The sequence below is a fragment of the Erithacus rubecula genome (assembly GCF_903797595.1).
Source record: "Erithacus rubecula genome assembly, chromosome: 2".
NCBI lineage: Eukaryota > Metazoa > Chordata > Aves > Passeriformes > Muscicapidae > Erithacus > Erithacus rubecula.
Genome location: NC_136685.1, coordinates 85176601 through 85197387, shown reverse-complemented (window position 1 = coordinate 85197387; position 20787 = coordinate 85176601). Strand labels below are relative to the sequence as shown.

Genomic DNA, 20787 nt, shown 5'->3' with positions numbered 1-20787 from the left:
AATAACCTATTTTGTTCACATGAAACCAGGCTAATTAAAGAAAAAGACCCAAATCAAGTTTGTCTAACTCACCTCCCTGTGTGCTCACAGCACCACAATTGAATAGCATCATTCAGGGACACCTCCAAAGTGCTTTATGCTTCTAAAATTGAAGCACTGCAACTGTTTTGAGGATTTTTGTGCACAATCATGGTGTTGCAATTCTATTCAACAAAGCTGTGTAAAACCCCTGGATTTTTTTATGTAGATAACCCCATTATAAGCCTTGTTCATGACTGAATGCAGAAATATACGACTGACTCCCAACATCTAAGCCTTTCTTCCTGCTGTCCTATCCAATCTTTTAAGTATCACTGATATAAAACCAAATTAAAAGATAACACTCGGATGGAACATAAACTCCTCTGAAAGGAAAAGGCTGATGGAAAAACATTAGCAAGACTCAAGTAGTCAAAGAGCTGATGGAAAAGGTGTTAAAGGCTGTGGCAATTACAAATATCTCCCTTTCAGAGGAAATTTAATAGCTTAGGGCACTCTGAGAGTAAAAAAACCCCAAGTAGTTACTGCTGTAACTGCTGAGAGCTAGACATGATAGATTTAGGAACATTTGTAACTTGATTTAGGAAATTTTTAGGATGAGATCATTTATTTGGACCATGTGATCACAGAACTTCAAAAATTCAACTTTACAGGAAATTAACTTCTACTACAACTGTTCATGAAGTACCACATTATACAAGACTGAAAACAGCTTTAAATGTCATTAGAACTATTAAATTCTTGTATCAAGTTGGTTTAAATGACAGTGCTATATATTCAATGTATTTGTCTCAAAGACTAACTTAAACAATTTCTTTTTCTTCTCTATAAGCACAATAGGGCTTTTCAGAAAAATGAAAAGTTATGAAAATGAAATAACTCTTAAGAGCTACATGACTTTGTAGTTGTGTCTCCTTATTTAGTACTGTGTCTCTACTACTTTTAACAACACTTCCAATTTTTCAGAGAAATCAATATTCTCCTTTTATTGCTAAAAGCACTGTGATGTCTCAAAGATAGCAGCTTTTTCCTCACCAGTGACCAGTGAATACTATATTGTGTATATTTCAAAACTAAGTAAACATAAAAAGCTCATTTTGGCTTTCATGAACTTCTTTCACTTGCAACAACTGAAGCTGCTTGATGCTGCAATATAATTTTTAAATGTTTCTAATTACAGTACAATATCCAAGAGAAATAACTCACTCAAAACCACTTTCCTTCCTCAGTTCCTAATATCTACAAACTTATTTTATTTTGATTAATTTTAAAATAATAGCTTAAAATATGATAGTTAAGAAATAGAAATTATTTTCTCAAACCAGCAAATTAAAAAAGGTGCTTCTATTGCTGGAAGCCCTTGATGCATTTCATTCTATTGATGGCCACTTTTAATATTAGTACCATCATGAAGGTTTGAAATCCTATGAGTTCAGCAAGGCTCCCATAAGAAAGTGGTACCCCAAGGTGATTACACAAAGTCCCTTCCTGTTAAATGCTTCAGGATTTTTTATGGGCTGCAGTTTTATGTTGAGACAGGATATACACACAGAGCATGTGTTTTTTATTAGATGGTACATCAGGAAATAACAAAGTCTAACAATAATCTGGCAACGGGGTGCATATGTGAAGTTTTTTAGAGTCACTATGCCCATCTCACATCTTCCTGAGGCTTTTTTTGGAAGTAGGTAGCATTTACTAGATGGGAAAACAGGAGAATCACCAGAGTACACACATTTTCATGCTGATATTACTTACTTTTCTCTTGACACAATAACATAAAAAGTATTAAGTATGTTGCATGTTCCACATAGCATACTGACAATGTGATTTAATCTTTCTGCTTTGTCTTGAGTTGGTGTTGGTTCAGAAGTGGCTTTATTCCACAGAGCAAAGGCTCTACCTGTTTATTTCTTATGGCACAAAATTCAATAGGTACAAAAATCCAGCATGCACTCAAGCATAGCTCCACCCATACTTCCTGTGGAATAAAAATAAGTGAACATTGTGCTCTTTACATTTCCTGTTCTATTTGCCAGCAGTGTCTGCTTCACCAATGAAACAAGATGGACAGAAACTTGCAAGAATAAATGAAAGATTGTCTGCACTATACAAACATGAGATGAGCACATAACGGGTGTTTTGTTTGCTACAGAAGTGTTTTGTGGGGATGGAGAGAAGTAGGCCTTTGCTACCTTAATTTTTTTCTCTTTTAGGACTATAAATTTAATATTATAAAGCTAAACAAATGTATGCATTTGGACGGGTGAAAGGAAGAAAAGGTGCTGAGAGAATTCAACCATATTCAAATAAAACTTCGTATGAACTACAAAAGGTCAATATCTTCCATTTATATCAGATGCTTCAGTGTTGAATGCAACACATTAAACTTTCCTTTCCACTTTGAGAAATCACTACAATATGCAGGGGTTACTTGCCAAACAGAGATTGAGACATTCATTGCAGATGTGAAGATGTACTGAATCTAAAGTTTACACTTTGGAGTAAAATCAATCTACAGATACATTTGACCTGCATTTCTGACAGCATGGTAATTACTACAGTGCAATAAGCAACAAAATACCATGACAGCAGCTATTCTGTAACAGAGGATGAGGTCCAAAACAGAGATAAAAAGGAGCAAACATCTGAAACAAGAGCTGGTGGGAGGCAGTTGATAGTGAGGGTGCCAGAGGAAGCAGGGTAGAGATAACACAGGCACAAGCTTGAGAAGGAACTAGGGAGGGCAGAATAGAAGCACCTGCTGCTTATCATTCCTTCAGAAGTCTTATTAATTCTTTGGTTGCTTAAGGCCGTGAGGGAGGTTTCCACACTCCCAAACATCAAGGAGACTCTGATGATCCAAAGACAACTGGCACTTTTTATGAAGTAGAGAAAAGGAGGGATCTTGGCAGGTGATAAATTTAAAAGCATCCCTCACCCTCTCAGCATCTCCCTTGCTGTCTTCTGCAGTTAGAGCACACCTAGACTGTTGCCAGCACCTAAGGAAGGGTATTACAAGCCCAAGAGCTGCCTGTAACTCCACTGGATGCCACATTTTTCATCACCCAGCTTAGAATCCACACTATTATCACTTCTGGCCTTGCCCAGGACCATCCCCAAGAGTCACACCGTGTGGTTGAGAGCACTGTCCAAGTGCTTCCTGAACTGTCAGGCTGTTGCTGGGACCGTTCTCTGAAGAGAACTTCTCCCAACTCAGCTCCATGCTATTTCCTTGATTCCTGGTTACAGGAGTAAATAGGCCAATACCTGTTCTTCCTCTTCCCCTCCCAAACAAGTTGCACACTGGTTGCACACTGCACTGAGGTCACCCCTCAGTCTCCTCTTCCTCAGGCTGAACAGAACAAGTGACTTCAGCCACTCTACTACAGCTTCCCCTCCAGGCCCCTCATCAACCCCATGGACATCCCTAATAGTTTCATATCTTTCCTGTACTGTGGCACCCAGAACTGCAAACAATATTCAAGGTGAGGCTTCCCCAGTGCAGAGGGGAGCAGAGCAGGACAATCCCCCCCTTTACCCAGTGATGCTGTGCCTGATGCTCCCAGGACAGGGCTGTCCCTCCTGGATGCCAGGGCACTGCTGACTTATGCACAATTTGTCATCAACTAGGACCCAAAGTTCCTTTCCATGGAGCTGTCATTCAACTTCCCGTTTCCCAGTCTATGCACACAACACTGCCTTGTTCCAAGTGCAGAATTGGGCACTTGTCTTTGTTAAACTTCATAGAGTAGGTGGTTGCCCATCTCTCTAATTTGTTCAGATCTCTCTGCAGGGCCTCTCAGCCCTCAAGGGAGTTGACAGCTCCTCCCAGTTCAGCATCACTGACTTTTAGTTGAGGGTTTTAGCAGAAATGCTCCAGAACTGGAAGCATGTCATACTAGACAGTGGAAAACAAACTGTGCTTCAGAAGAGCTTTGCTCCCCACATTGCCCTGACCTAAAAGCAAAACCTGCAGACATCCTTACAGCAAGGCACCACTCCTGCTCCTCCAAGTAAACTCTCCACCACTAGGTACAACCATAACACAGCTTCTCTTTGTTAACCATACACTCACATAAACTTTCTGTCCCATGTACTTTCTGTCTGTCAAATTTCTGTACAACCTCTCCTTGCCCTGGATATCCATTTACCATTCTTTTCTGGCCTCTGCATAAACAGCACTGAAGGAACAAAACCAAAGGAACACATTTACAGAGTATGTTCAAGTTGAAGATTCAGTCATTTAGAGCTTTAGTAAAAAAAACCCCACACTTTAGGTCAAACAGCTATGTGAAAAAAAAAAATCCTAGAAAATTTTAGCACAGCAATAACTTCTTCAAAAATGATGGTATTTAAAAATACTTACATATATAAAGAAGAAACACCACTGCAAGAAATGCCTGTGACCTACAAATATTTAAAAAAACCAAAGCAATTAACATGCATTAAATTGGTTAAGACAGAGAAAGCACACTAAGTGATTTGATGCACTGGTCCTCTTGATATCTATTTTCACATATCAGAAAAGTGTCTTTTTTGTGTTTTGGTTTATTTTGTCTCACTTCTTTAGATTTCCAGGTTTTCCCTCCTTTCCTCCTTTCAATTTTTTTTTTTTGCCAGTATTCAAGATTCTTGCATCCTGTCTTCAACATTTGTAAGTCCTTACTGAGTAGTTACCCACTTACAAGCACTCATCCCTCTTCATTTGGTTCTCCTGAATTTTGCACTTTTTTGAAAGCACATCTTCCCAGCTTCCTTTTCCTTTCATGGAGGAGATTCTTCTCTTTTGTAAACAGGCTGAGAGAGCTTCCAAAAACCACAGAAGGCACCTCCCCCTATTCCTCACTATAGCCTTAACTTCTAAAAACACAGAAAATAGGAAAAAGGTTTCACTGTATATAAGTATTTTTCATATATCCTCAAGCAGTCAGAACTTATCATGGATAGGTATTTTTAAGAGTATACCCACAAAGTGTATTCAGGATTATCTTTCTTTTGGCTCTTGAAAGTTTTAAAGACATGGTTCCTAGATCAAAAGGAAGGAAAAAAAATCCCATGTGGGTTGGATGGAAAACACGTTTTTGGAGATGAAAAATGAACTACATGTAATACTAAATTAATCCACTGCACTACCTAGGAGAATATTATATCTTCTGTAAGCTTTACAAGTTTTAACTTTTCCCTTCCCAACTGTAAAAACATCCTCTGCCAATGACAGAGTGATAGGATTGCTTTCCTAACTAATCATGAGGGATACTCATAGATTCATAATACAAAACAGGTGCAAGAAATATGCACAGAATGGAACGCTTAAAAATTCAGACTTCACAACAGTTCAATTGTTGTTCTGGGAGGTCTAAATCAAATTACTCAGCCAGTGCCTAGAATAGTTCAACTCTCTTCAGGAAGACTTCAGTAATGAAAAGCAAAACACTGTGCTGAAAGTTATTTGTTTCTCACATGTCTATCATTTAAAGACAAAATAATGTATCCAGTGTGAAAACCTTATCTATAGAGAGTATTTCTCTTTGTTAACACCTAACCAAGGTTGTTTTATATAACCACATTCATAGATAGTGTTTTCAGTCACTGCACAATTATCCACAAACACAACTAGAGATGCCAGTTGTATGGACGTGTGGATGGCTGTAACTGAACACCAGGCAGGGTACCTCAAATGTACACACACAAACACAAGTACCCAAAACCTCTGCTAGCAGGCTTGCAGGAGCTTTTATTCATAAAGGAGTGGAACTAGGTGTACTAGAATAGGAAGGCCAAAATGTTTGCAAAGCAATTGCTTACCATAACCAGAGTAATAAGTGTCAAAATCTAGGGTATGGGAGAGAGGGAAGCAGTACATCCATCAAGGCATCCCTCTCCCTGTACAGAGGGGGTAGCTGGCAAACTCTCCCTGCCACAACCCGGAGTAATCATTATTACATTTACCTCTCAAATAAAACAGCAGTTGTTTCCACTGACTGATGGATTTTGCTCATTCTGTACTAAACCATGGGCTTTTTTTTCCTTTTTTTTTTTTACTAGAAAGATGGGAACCACAAGGGTTACAACAACAGCCTCTTTGCATATCCTTAGCTGCTGTAGGAAGACACACAATAAAAGACTCAATAAACTCAGCTGAAAAGATCTAATAGAGTTCTAAGAGATATGTACATCTATGTCCTTTTGAAAAGTGATGAAATGTCTTAGGAAGTCAGAGACAATATTTGGGAGCATTACTAATTACAGTTAAAGCAACTTCAAAGCAATGTACAACTAGCAGGGCTGTCCAGTCTATCAGTCGGATTACGTGTCTTTTCCATGGTTTGTTTTATTTAATTAAAAAAAAAAACAGCTGAAGGAAAACCTCTGGCAAAATTTCATCAATGACTCTCAGAGACTGCCTCCTCCCATTCCTGGAACTCAGCTGCATTTCTGTTGCATTCACAGATACAAATCTCATTCTCAAATGCTTACTGCCTCCTTATATCAGTGTACCCTTTTGTAACAGTCAATATGAATTTACAACATAGAGAAATGAGACAACTGTTCTGTTATTGCCAGCTCCATATAAGTGAATGTTTCCAACTTGACATCAGTATTTCTTTTCTGTTTGAACTAATCTTAAAAGTAAGGCTTATCTTGAACACTAAAAACTTAAGTTAGAAAAGAAACAGCTGAAAGGAAGTTTCACTGGAAAACATTTAATTTTAGCAGGTTTATTTCTTTGATCAGTAGATAATGTAAGGTTTGTTTACTATATTGAGTTTTTATAAGCCAACACTGAACTGCTACACTTCAAACTTTACTGCCAAGACAAATAAAATGTAATTCACCATAGACAATGTTTCTAGGCTACTGAATAAAGCCAAGTAAACAACACACTACTTCTGCATTCATTCTCTCAGAATCTGCAGATCTTCTGTCTTCAAATCAAAACAAGAAAAAAATATGGCCACTGCTGCTAATTCACATTAAGGAATTTTAGGTGAAATTAATAAATAGTACACCTCTCTCTTTCACCCAGCAACAAGGACCAGCATCCATAATGACCTTCAAAATGTATTTGACTTGTCTCCTCATATTCTCACACCCTAGTCACTGGTGTCTGTGGGGTTTTATTACCTATTCAGTCCAATAAAAGGAAGGTCCGGTGACTGCATGGGAGTTCTCCTTCATGCATCATTCTTTCCTGCTTTATTTTCAAATTATTTAAGCTACATTTAGTCCTCTGAGTAAGTATTCAAGTATTAAACTCATAAAACACAAGAGTGATCACAATCTGAAATACCTAAAGCTTGACCTTCCTTTGGAGCCATTTCAGCTAAAATCCTCCCTTTCTCAAAGGAAGGAAAGAGGAATCCACATTCATTAGGCACTCTACTTTCATTACTTTCATCAACAACAACCTGTCTTAACAATTCTGCCAGATAATTAAACTACCTAACATACTCATGTTTTCATCCTGAAATGCTGCTTTTCATTAGTACCATAATGTACTAAACTTTTACCTTCCAAAAAGTCGCATCCATACATCTCTGGCTCAAAAGTGCTGGAAGTTAAGACAGCACATGCAGATGTTTGTCCAGCTGCTTCATCTGCCTTACTCTTTTTCCTAGGCTTGTGCTATCAGTCCTTGCTGGAGGGAGCACCCTGACTCAGACAACTCTTTACATGACCCAGTACAGCTGTTAGAAGGTTGTGTTCCTGTCCTGCTCTAATGAAGGCTCCAACCATCCTTTAAATCAATTATTTCATCTTTAAATAATTTCTTCCAGCTCTCCATTAAGATTTAAAGAATCAGTGTATCCAAAGAATTGATACAGATAATTTGAAGTTCTACCATTGCACAAACCTTGAAGTATTCAATAAACTCTAAAAAAAAAAAAAAGAAAAAAAAAAGAAATCATATATGACTTTCATAGTATTCAAGGGCAGGCCAGATGGGTCTCTAGTGTAGGAGAAACCCGGGGGCAGGGGGTTGGAACCTAATCTTTAAGATCTCTTCCAACCCAAACAATTCCATGATTCTATGACAAAAGTCCTCTACAGAAAAACCTACCATGCAACCATGCAAGTGTTTTAATCATATTATTGTCTTTTAACACAAAGGTGCTAGATTCTTTCACTTTAAAGAGTTTTCAGAGAGGTGGGACTAGTTCTATAAGATGCTGCTATTCCCTGAAAAGTAACTGCCAGCTTCTTGACCCAATGAAGTCTGTAAGAAGCCTGATTATTAAAATGAATGTTAAGTAATGTAAAGAGTTATGAAGCCCAGTATCTCCTATAAGTCTAATTTCTGTCACATGCAACTGAGTCAATGTGACTCATTCTGTTCTTTAGACTTGAGCAAGTATTGCTTGTTTCAAAAACTAAACAAAAAGGTTCAAAATATCAAAACAGCATTCCTTGCACAAAACTTAAGCATTCATATGCTTAACAGAACTGTTTGAATTAGTGATCACAAAAAACAAACAAACAAGGAAAAATCAACCTTACACACACAAACACACCCTTCTTTGAACCAGCTGGCTGCTCTAGCACCATAGAACTTTGTGGATAAAAATTAAGTTTGGAGAAAGTTTGAATATTAAGCATAACAATTTGTGAAGAGCAAATGACTGCTGATTGCTGACACTCAAAACAACATTAAGTAAGTGAATTTCCATTTTTATCTTCATGAAGTTTTAACCTTGCACCAAAGCCTAACAAATTCTCTGTTTCATCTGCCAGTTATATTTTGCATGTCTTTAAGAACAGATCCCCAGAGAGAAGGAATACAGTTTTTCTCTTGCAATGCAAAACATTGGCATATGTTCAGGGAACAAATCTCAGGATAAATCAGTAGGAGTGACAAAGTAACAGGAATAAGTGGGAAGATGAGATTGAGAAGAAGAGTAGCTACCAGCCAAGCCCCAGATGAGAAGATGGGGGATAGAGATGCTCCTAGGGACCACAGCAGAGCCAGCAGAATTTCTGCGACATTTGAGTTATAGCAAGTGACCAAAACCAGTCATAACAGGAAGGATCCATCTGCAAGAATATGACACACCAGCAGAGGATTTTAAAAAAAATATATATTCTATGCAGTTGTTTGATTGCTTGTACAAAGTACCACCAAAAATGAAAAGACTTATCATGACCAAAGCAGATTCCAGACAGCAATTTTCTTTAATGACATGTGCAGCCAGGAACTGCTATCAAAAGCTTTATCTTGGACTGTGCAGTCCATCTCCTGGTGAAGGCAGCAAATGGAGGCACACAGACCAAGTCATGTGGTTCCCTCCATATAAAAGTAGCAAGGGATGAGGGAAAAGTCACTGAATCCTCCTTCTTCCTAATCCATGCTCAAAAAATACTGAAGAGAAGCAAGCAAAAAGCTCTTCAAATAGAACGGCCAAATAAGAGAAGCAAACCTTTTTGTACAGGTTTGTATCTCAATCTTAAGCTAGACACTGTCAACATGTAGAAAGTAAAGCAGGTACCTTCAACATTTCAGAACAAGGCACAGACAAGTTAATGAAAACAATGTATCTTTTAATAACTTTCATTGACCTTATCCCCTGTGTTCTGAAAATATGTAACTGTAGGCTTGCCAAAGTGTATGTGAAGATCAAACTGATAAAACACAAGATAATGAGTCAATTGATGTGCAGATTCATTCATTTGAAAAGCAAATAAACCTTAACAGTAATTACATCTGCTCATGATTAATGGCAGCTGCCCAGTGGATTCTTCTTGATCTGAACTGCATGTAAGGGTATACACACTCTCATTGGAGTACAGATTTTTCCAGCACACAAATGTGAAAAAGATTTCTGGAAACTAATAAGCACAGAACCGTGACTGAAAGCTCCAGTCATACTATTGCTATTCCACTGTACTTAAAAACAACTGGATTCTCCAACTATGCACATCACACAGGCTTAAAAATCCAGCATCAATCAAGTTAACTGATTCTCTCGAGATAAAAACAAAAAGCTGAAGTCTAACATCTGCTTTCCTTGGCAAACCGATCTGCAAGTTTATGCATTTGGGAGGGTGTTTTAATCATCATAAATAACTCACAACCAGATGAAATAAAGGTGTTGCCTTGTTTTCTGGAAAAATCTTTATAGGGTCCCTGTAACTCTTCCTCACTTCGAAGCACCCAAAGGAAGGGTTTAAAGAATTAGAGGAATTAAAAGGTCTGTATGCAGCTGCAGTCTGTGGTCTTGCTGGGATCATGGAGACAAGATAGAATAGCTGACATGTTTGGGGTAATGCAATGGAGGGATGCACATTCTTTAGAAGAACAGGAAGGGAAGATGGGAAGAGTGGGGTTGAGCCCTGTGGCAGAACAACTGGAATGCACAGAGCTTTGCCTGGGGATGGATGACGAGCCAGCTGGGAGCTTACAGCTAAGGACTGAAGTGTGGGTGACACTGCAGGGAGTGTCTGCTACAAGCTGCCAAACCAGGCAGAACAAGTGGACAAGGGGCTCTACAGACAGCTGGAAACAGCCTTGTGCCACCAGGCCCTGCTCCTCTAGGGGGGCTTCAAGCACCTGGCAGCTGGGGGTGACCGAGACAGCACCGTGCAAGCAACCCAGAGACCCCTGAGAGAGTGCTGGTGACAACTCCCAGATAAAAGCAGCACAGGAAACAAGGAGAGGAGCTCTGCTGGAACTCAATCCAAGGAATGACTGATTGGGGATGTGAAGGTAAAAGGCAGCCTTGCCTAATTCACTCTGAATTTCTCAATTTTTCTGGAAAGATGGAATATATACTGCAGAAATTCCAATCCCAAAGACGCAGAAGGTCAAAAGAACATTTGATCCTCTGATAAGGAAACCTCACTAACTTCACAAATATTTGTAAGTTCCTTGGCAACTGCCAAAAGTCAAAAAGAATCACAAACAAAGATTTCCCTAGTCAAATTTTGATACTCTTCCAGAAGTCCCTACACAAAGCTCTGGATGAGCTCTTCCTCTCAGCTGATCAGCTATAAAGCCTAGGTCTTAAGCCAGAAATGTTTCATTAGCCAAAAAAGCTAGTACAAAATTTCTGCATTTTCTTGTGAATTAGAAAATTTATTTACTTCCAGCAACCCAGACCGATGTGGATTATGGAGTAAAAAATTGTACACATAAAGGAAACATTAAGCATAGAAAAGATTTTTTTCAGTCAGTGCATTTGTTTACATTTGATGCAGAACTACCTCTTGAAAATACCATCAGATGCCCAAGTGTTAGAGTGCAGCAGCATCCCTCAAGTAATTCTTGAAAAATAGATGTTGTATAAAATCTGTAAAGCATAGTGTTATTTTATCCTCATGTGCATTCATATTCCTAGGCAAATTGAGCCACAGTTAAAACACCATGGAGAAAAAGATGTTTTCACATAATGCAGAGGTCTGAAGTTAACACATCTACATCCACTGTCAAAAAAAAACACTTACTGGCAATCAAAGTATTTTGAAAACCAAGCTATGTCTGGACAAGCACTACATGCTGAACTGTTTTTGAATTATCTTTCTATAAATTAACATTTGGCTTGCAACAGATCTGAAGTGATTACATAACTTTGAAACATGACTGAAATATACCTTCACGATTTACTACATCTGGCACTGCCACCTAATTCTGAGTAATTCCAGCCTTCCTTTTCAGAACTTGACAGTATATGAACACTGAAATAAAAAACTTGAGCAATGAACTTAGTAGCTTCTCATGTAACCGAACAAATGAAATTACTGAATTCCATTTTCAAAAGATATTGGCCTTGCATTGCTGGAAAAATGTATATTTTATTGAGTTTTGTACAGACTTTCTCTTTTTAGTAGAGATTTTTGTTTTGGCTTTATATCAAGGAGGATGATAAATCCTCCACTGTGTCATGGAAAAGCAGTGCAAACAGTTTTCAACACTGCCAGATCACCATCTCTTCAAGTAAGCCTTCTGGGAAACAGTGCTTTAACCAATAGTCCCCAGAAAAATTTTCTACATTTCAATATACCTTACCAGCAGCTTTGCAAGTCCCAATTAACACTGATAAAAAGAAAATTGAAACCAGGCATCCAGTAACCTCTAAAAATACTTTCCTCATTGTACTGCTTAATGAAGGTGCAAGCTAACTACAGGTTGAACTACCTGCCATTGGTAATTTGGAGCTACAACAAAAATCACTGCCTTACCTCCATTTTCTGCACATCTTTACCACCCTACAGCATTTCTTCTAAATGTTTTCTTATCTTAAGCTAGCAACACATAGTTGCCATACATGTCAGCCATACACTAAATTAAATTAAGCATTAAATAAAGATTTTGAGCACCCTTGGTTCATAAGCAATAACAGCAAAGCCCAAGACAAATGTGAGAAACCAAACCACTGAACTGTTATGGTGCAACTGACATTTTTTGGAAGAATATCATTCTCTGACAGCACTGTTCTCTCCTTGGGCAGTACAAATTGAAGCAGCAGCTCCTAGTAGCTGCTCAAACTGATGAAAAATCAGGTTAAAGCTCTGAGAATATCTCTCACCTCACAGGTGTGGAAAGCTCCCTACACCTATGTGTAAGATCATTTTAGCAATACTGAATTAAAAACTAGATCATCCTTTTCTGTTTCATATCCACCCTCCATAATGATTATTTTTTTTCCAGGTAGCTGAAAAGAAGGCAATTAACTCTATACACTACTGCCAGTCCACACCCTCATGAGTAGTGTTATCATTTTGGATTGTGAAAGCATTTCATTCTCACTGTTGGAACAACCCTCTCTTCCTAACACTTCAGGAGATGTGACAGAGCAGGGCTGCACAGCTAATTTGAGGATGGCAATCCCCCCTTCCCACACAGACACAGCAGCTCACAGGTCCAATCACTTGCATGTATCAGGTGCTTTTCAGAGCAGGAGTCCATCCCACATCCTGCAAAACCCTTCACTGTGACCAACCATCATCTAAATCCAGATTGAACTGCATGAAACCCTTTAAAGGTAAAACTGACATTAACAGCCCTAGAGCGACTTCACTCATTTCCTGGATTTCCTTAAAGTCTTGATTTTTAAAGAAAATAATGTGTTGGAAGAAATACAATTAAAAACCAAATCAAAACAACCATATAAATGCCAGCACACAGCTTACAGTGGGAATGTGTACCTGGAAAGCTTGCCAACTAAGACAGACCAACAGAGCTGATCATATACAATATGGCTTTGTTGGAGGATTGCTTGTGAAAAACAGGCAATAAGAATCAGTAACTTATTACCATGATAGCTTAAAAATGGAACACAGTGAGCTGACTCCCATAAACCATGGGAATGATATATGGAGAATGAAGAAATTTCTGATAAGTGGGCAGTAGTCCAGAATGTTTCCAGAAGACAACAGTATAAAGCTTACCACAACTTGTAGAGCACACTGACAGGAAGCTGTTGTAGCAGGAAAGCAAATGAAGTAATGAATAATTATGTGGATAAGTAGCAAGTCTGAATACATATACAATGCTATTGGTGCATGGAGTCCAGCTTTGCCTTGGATTTGCTCAGTCGTTTTGGGCAAGTAACACAGATCTCTCTGTAAATACGTTCAGATAGGGATATTTGCTCTTAAAGCACTTCAATCTCAGGAGATGAAACATTATATGAAATGTAAATGTTATTACTTACAGCTTACTACCTTGAAATGACAGCTGAAATGTGCATTCTACATTTATCATTGACAGAATGAACTCAAAAGCAGTCATCACGTATGTTTTGACAACGTGTGAATGTTAAGCACAACTCATGGTAAAAAGAAACCCCTAGAGTAAAAACCAAACGAACCCCAAATCCCTCCCAAAGGAAGGCCAATGAGTGTCAGCGGAGCGGGCAGCTTACCTGCAGCAGGGTGCCGTGGAGGGCGTTGTGTCGCAGGCGGCGGGCGGCGGGGGCCGGCAGCCCGCGCAGCAGCGCCAGCAGCGTGCGCGCCGCCTCGCCGGCCATGACCAAAGGCACCAGCGCCCGGCCGGCCATCGCCCGGCAGCGGAACACGGGGGACTGCCCGCACCTGGAAAACAGAGACACCTCCATTGGAGCCAGCCACCACCGGCTGCTGCAACGCAGCCAGGGGTAATGGAACTGAAACAGCTCTCACAAACCCAGCGTTCAGCCTCAGCCGGGAAACAAGTCACACTAGAGCTGTGCCAGTGGACCTGTTTTCATTCACAAGTTCTGGTGCTTACATAAAGCAAAAAATAAAAAGGAAATAATGCAATTATGCCATTAAACAGGTAAGAATATAGTCCTGTAGCATCTTTCAGGATGTTTATGTTACTTACCAATCACATTCAAATGTATTATGGGTTTGACTTAAACTGTTAGCTCCATGTTGTTAATCAGACGTTTCTACGAGAACACAACACGGCGTCTACTAAACTGTGGGGCAAACATTCCAGTGGTTTTTAGAACACATTCAATAGCAGGAAATAAAAGACACATTGTAAAATAATTTTCCCTTATTTCCAATTAGTACCTAAAAGAAAACTACTTTTTACTTAAAATTAACTGCCAAGATGCAAGATCCCATATAAATCAAATGTCAAAAATAATATTTTATCTTTTAGTGCTATTAAGGTTTTGATGACAGGCTGAAGATTTATGAAAGTACATACAGAATGAACTAACAATAACACATTAACCAGTCATATGCTACTTCAGTAGCATGTATACTAAACTGACATGAGTAAAAGTCCTGAAGCAGGTTAGGCTAAGTCTTTCGAAGCCAGCAATTCTTCCATTTGTCAGTTTTGGTAATGCAGGTACAATTCAGCCACCCAGAAAACTGAAAAAACTACTAGAGGGTTGAGACATAAAAGGCCAAATGTCTTAGGTGATGGAAAATGCAGTGCAGCTGAAGTTATGCTCTGATACATCCTAGATGATTGTGATGATTCGAGAGACGGCCTATCCCTACTCTAATACTCTCATCCCTTTCCTGAATTGCTTCCTATGTATTTTCAGCTTACACAACCCCAAGTAGATGAGATTATTCCCTGCCAAAATGATTCTGACCTCTGCTGAAAAAAACCCCAAAAAACTCTGCAGAGTCATGCCTACATACTTTAAAAATTTAAAAGAAATTCAAAGGTATTCTAAATTCCCAACTATCTGTAGCAAATTTAAATCAGTACTCAAAGCAGTAGTCTACTTTAGTTCACATGGAAGACATACAGAGAACGTGTTCCATCTTGAACCATCAACCAAATTAATAGGGTTTTGAACACTAAGAAACTGAAGAGTCTTAACTGAAATAGATATATTATGGCATGGCATGCCTGAAAGAGACAGATCTCCTTCAGAGGAACTAGAGAGAGGAACTATCCTCTGAACAACAGGTTTTTGAAGCAATTTGCACCCTTGCAAATAAGGCTGTATGTTCTATTGTGATTTTTACAAAGACCATCTTTACATTTCCTTTTCAAAGGCTGGCCATCCTTCACAACAGGCTGCTAAAGCAGAACAGTCCCAATCAGAAGTTCTGCCACAGGGAAAAGCTTCAATCCTGTATTGACAGGATGCAAGAAGAAATTCAGTTTGGCTATTCCTAAAAGAACTTCCTTTTTTTTTTTTTTAAACAAAAACATTTTAATTCTACTTCACAGTAAACTGCAACCTAAAAAGTGATTGTCTGCAACCATTCTTTCAGCTCTGCTGAACCACATTTTCTTGATTTTGTTTATGACCTTTTACAGATACCAAGGAATCTGACATGTTTTCACAGGAGGAATTTAAAATGGGTAGAATTCCAGGGTTTCCTCTAATTTGTGCAAGGTACTTTCCTCAAGCTCAGTACAATGAATTATTACATATTTTTACATAACCTGTTTTTAACTTCTTTGTCTTGTTAAAAATTCAAAGACTTTTAACACATGTACCTAAATATGTGGAGATACAGTATTTTACATGCTAAATTTAGTTCCATTCTATTATTTTATCAAATTTATTATGAAAATAGAAGTGACTGCTCTATATTTTGAAAGAAGAAAGCAGTTTCATGTTACAGGCAAAATTTTCTCATCTGCCTAAATTCCTCCTGCAGAGCAAACACACAGGTGTCCAGTCATGGAGAACTCCTCCAGGATGCTGTGGACCTGGCTCTGCAACATTCTGTGCCTGAGGGAAATGCAATCCCACAGCTCTTACCTGCTCAAAGGGCAACCCAGCCACCAGCCTGCCACTGTCCTACACACCTGCTCTGCATTCATGCACAATTTCTGACACTCCAGGGTGCAGTCACACCTTGAGAACAGCAGGCCAATGAAGTCTGTACTAAGGAACAAAAGCATCACAAAAGCATAGGAGCAATTATGTGCTTTATAGGAACATGCATGGGAACACATGGAAGGTATTTCACATCAACAAACAGCTTCCCAAATCTGAGATGGATTAAGACTTCTACTGTTTCTTCTCATTTATTTAAAATATTTATTTTTAAATCTAACACTCAAAGAAAATGAATTGTTTCCAATCCCCACTCCCCAGCAAGAAACAGCACTGATAATATTTAAAAAATACTCCTCCTTTCAAGGCATATGCCAGATGTCATGCCAAGTCACCACTAGTGACCTATGCCTGAACTTCTGCATACCCTGAAGGCACTTAGGTGTATATCTCTCATGTTTTGAAGGTACTTGGCTTCATTCCTGAATCATGCAAGAAGTTTGCCAGGAGAATGTCAAAAAATATACCAGTTTTTCTATCCTCTAGCAGCACCTTAGAACAGAGTTTTGATTTTTACTGGATCCCACTTACATTTAACCTCTTACCTGTAAATAAAACTAAACAGGACCAAAAAAAGATAGAAAGACTGAATGCAAATAAAACAACTGAGCAACAGAAAAATAATATTCTAACCAGATACAGCAACTTGTTGCCCATTGTTATACCAAGCTCCAAACCATACATTTTAACACTGAGTCACTACCTGTGTTGTTAAAATTTTTATCTTGAATTTAGCAACCATTATGGCAAGTAATCTCAAAAGCTACATCAAGAAATATTATTGCACAATTTTGGCAATCACAGTAACTTAGTTTGTATCTGTAGCAAAACCCAGCAGCTTAAGGAAGAAGAATTTTAAGGCTCTGAAACTACTCAGGTTACTTCTCCTACAGCAGTTTAGCATGCTGCCATCCCTGAGATGAGTTTCATTTATGTGACAGCAGTTGCCTTGTCAGGACATTGGCAGAAAAGGACCTCCAAACCTTGCACTTCACCATCCAGACTCTGAGATTCACCTGGCAACAACACAAGGCAAATCTGCTCCAGGCTCATCCTCTGTGCAGGAAATATGAGCAATGGAGTCTTGCATCCATTTGGATAGTATGGATGTGTGTGCAAAGCCATATTTAAAACTGTCCCATCTTCTATGATTTGAAAGGTGCTTGGGAGTGATGGGGGGAAAGTGTTTCAAGTATGTGACACTACCTTTATGTGCAGGTCTGACATAAGCAGACTTTAAAATCTAGGAATGATCTAAAATGTTGTTATATGTAAAAACAAAAATTATGGCAACCTAATTTTATTATACTTCAAGGCAGCAACAAGAACAAAACTTGCAAAATTCTCATGTGATGTACTTCTATTCAATCCTGAGGGCTATTAACAACTGTAGTATTTCACCTTGAACTCAGTACTGTTTATCTAGGTGCATGAGGAATTGGATGTAAACATGTTTACTTGAAACAGTCCATGATCAAGAACAAAAAGTCAATAAATCTGAGAAGGTTTCGCTCCGTGTAACTGTAGATTCAATTCAATGCATTTCCACTGCTCCGTTCCAGCTCCAGCCTCAGATCCTGAACCACCTCCCAACTGATGTGATTTATGGCCAACTCTCATAAGGCACAAAGATTCCATACTCCTCTGCACATCAAAGTATCTAATTTATTACTCTGGCTACAAACAACAGAACACTAGCTGCAAATAATATCTTAAGCTTCCTTTGTGAAAAAAAAAAAAAAAAGAAAAAACAAACCTGCAGGTGTTTCCTATGTGTTTATTTTCCACCCTTTCTTATTTCTCTACTTCAACAGACTTCATATTACCCAAATTAATAACACAAATAAGGATTACCTTTTAGATAAAGGTCACAGAAATAAATGAGTAGAATTAATTTGAAAAATTACACCTGTTGCTGAAAATATGTTCCCTATATTAAATAATTCCTACAGTTGTTAGAAAGACTAACAAGGAGAAGAATGTCTATTTCCATGTTTTACTTGCTGTTGTCACATGATCTGTGCATTAATAACAATGTCATGACTTATTCATAAAACAGTGAATGTTCTGCAGAAGGGGCCTCTGAGCTTCTAAGCCAAACCAAGTATTCTACCACCATCACAAAGAGTTTGGGAGAAGATAGCAGCATGAGGCAGGAAAGACCTTGCAATTCACACCAACCACCTCTGCCTGCAGGTAAAAGCATTTTAACAGCCACCAGAGCTTTTAAAAGATAAAAGTGATTGAAAAATATAAATAAATAAGTCACATAGATAGTACTCTTTAAATCCTCAAGCTAGTTGTGCCACAAAGTCCTAACAAAAGCACTCTAAGAAAAAAATTGTGTTCTGTCTGATTCTGTATAGACACAGTAGATGGTATGAGAAGGAGATTTTGTTTTTCCTCCATGATACAACTCTACAACCCAAGCTTTGTCATCAATTCCTAAACAGGAATTAAAACTAAGAAATTAGAGCAGGGAAAAACATGGATGGTGGTCAAAGATCACAGAGAAAAGCATTTAGCATCAGATTCAGCTCCTGTTATGAGTTTGGTTATTAAGATTCAAGAGCACTGTATGCATTCCTCAGGATTATATACTAGTTCATTTTTTCCCTTTCAAATTATTTTCTAAGGGAATACCTTTAGCAACTTCAAACGCAGTGTGGCAGGTTTTCAAGCTAAGTGAAGTCCAAAAATAGAATTCAAAATAACACTCATGCTTCCACACAATTAAGTAACTTGGACTTCTATACTGTAGATGAAGCAGCAGGACAGTACCTATTTGTTAGTTGGAGAGTAAGGTTTCCTGCAGTATCAATGATAATTGGCTACACATGCATCTACAGCTCCCTTTGTTCATTTATTGAATCCCTTGGTTTGTGTTCTTTTATTTAAGGAAACAACCGTTTTCTTTTTCTTTTTTTTTTTAATGTTTCTTAGCAATTAAAGTATCCAAAGCATTTAATTTTAAAAACTTATTTCTCTGTGAAAACCTGTATTTGACCAGAAGATATTTTTTTGTTCTTTCATCTAAGATTAAAAACCCAGAAAAACCTGAGACTTGATATAGCTTCTCAATATTTACCTTGAAGAGTAGGAAAATATTACAGAACTAGCAACAGTTTGCTGGAGGTTTTAGATCTATAATCAACCCATAAATGTAGCTCAGAAAATGTTTGAACAAAACCATGGACAGAAACAAGCCAAATTTAATTTCACATTATATATGCAGTACTAAATCTCTAAATTCTTATCTATTTCCTTTAAAGTGAAGTTAATGGTTGCCCAAACTTCTAGTCTCTTTATACACTGTGTTAAGTATTTTATTCTTCCAACTTGGGCAATTAAGATAAAACTCTGTTTTTGTAAGGGCAGTATTTTCCACACAAGCACTTAATGAAGCAGAATAGCCATAAATATTGCAGAAAGTATGTAGGCAAAGTACACAGGCTTTTATTTGTGAAAGCTGTCCACAAGCTCTGCCAGGAGCTGTTTCTCCATATGTTTCCAAGGGCTTTCTAAGGAAAAATTACAGACATTTCTCTCTTCTTGTCACCAAGGTCCAGGTTAATGTAAACAAGTGGCCAACTGATACCAAGCTGAATCAACATCAGAAACTTGAATTGTTGTGGTTTAGCAAGCCAAAACACCCAGGATCTTTAACATCTGAGTCTATGAAAACTATTACTAATACTGGGTATAAACTTCAGAGAAACAGAAATATGTCCTTGTCAAATGCAGATTTCCTATGAAATATGCTGACACAATTTAAATGGCATCTGTTCTTGAATTCCCCTTAAGAAATCTCAAAGAGTTTCTCTAGGTAGGAAGCCTCTAGGTTTATTTAACTATCATTGAAGCCACATGAGGGTAGAACCTCCATTTTGGTTCACAGCACTCTAGAGAAAAAAACAACTCCTCATAACTCAAGATCATGTAAAATTCAATTTCATTCACAACCATATTTCTACTTTGTTGATTTGTAAATGGTCACCATGATGTTCCACAACTGCAGAATAACAGAAACACACCACTTACTATCCAAACAGGAAAAAAGCAAAACAAAGACTACTTTCTGTCTTAGCAACTCTATCATTATTTTGAATTCCATGAAAGGGAAGTTGAATGGAAAATTCAAGTCTCAGCACCTTGTGATGATTTTCACAGCTTCAGATGATTGCAAGCAAAACTGCAATATGAGTAATTAAAAAAACATATCATCAGACCCATGAAAGCATCCAAAGGATCTGGGTTCTCAAAGACACTTCCCTTTCAGCCATCTCACCACAAGTATCCAGCCCAATGCTAAAAAGCCTTCCCAATAGTGATTCTTCTCAAACTCAGACTCCTCCTTTTAAAGAATACCAGCTTTTTAAAATATCATTATACTTGTTTTCCTTATCATCCTCTGGATAGTTAATGCATTATTTCTCTCCATGTTCCTTCCTGCAAATACTTTTCCAGAATAAGGTAAATGTTATTTTTTGGATACTTATCGTGC

General features: G+C 38.1%; 1 protein-coding gene across 4 annotated transcripts in view; it reads right to left on the bottom strand.

Moving 5' to 3' along the window:
• The window catches only part of THADA (THADA armadillo repeat containing), a 150116-nt gene that overhangs the window by 71557 nt on the left and 57772 nt on the right, over window positions 1-20787 (bottom strand). For all 4 annotated transcript variants that reach the window (XM_079333023.1, XM_079333024.1, XM_079333025.1 and 1 more), the window contains exon 29: window positions 13902-14070. In XM_079333023.1, coding sequence (XP_079189149.1) covers window positions 13902-14070 — 169 coding nt within the window. The remainder of the gene's footprint in view (window positions 1-13901; window positions 14071-20787) is intronic.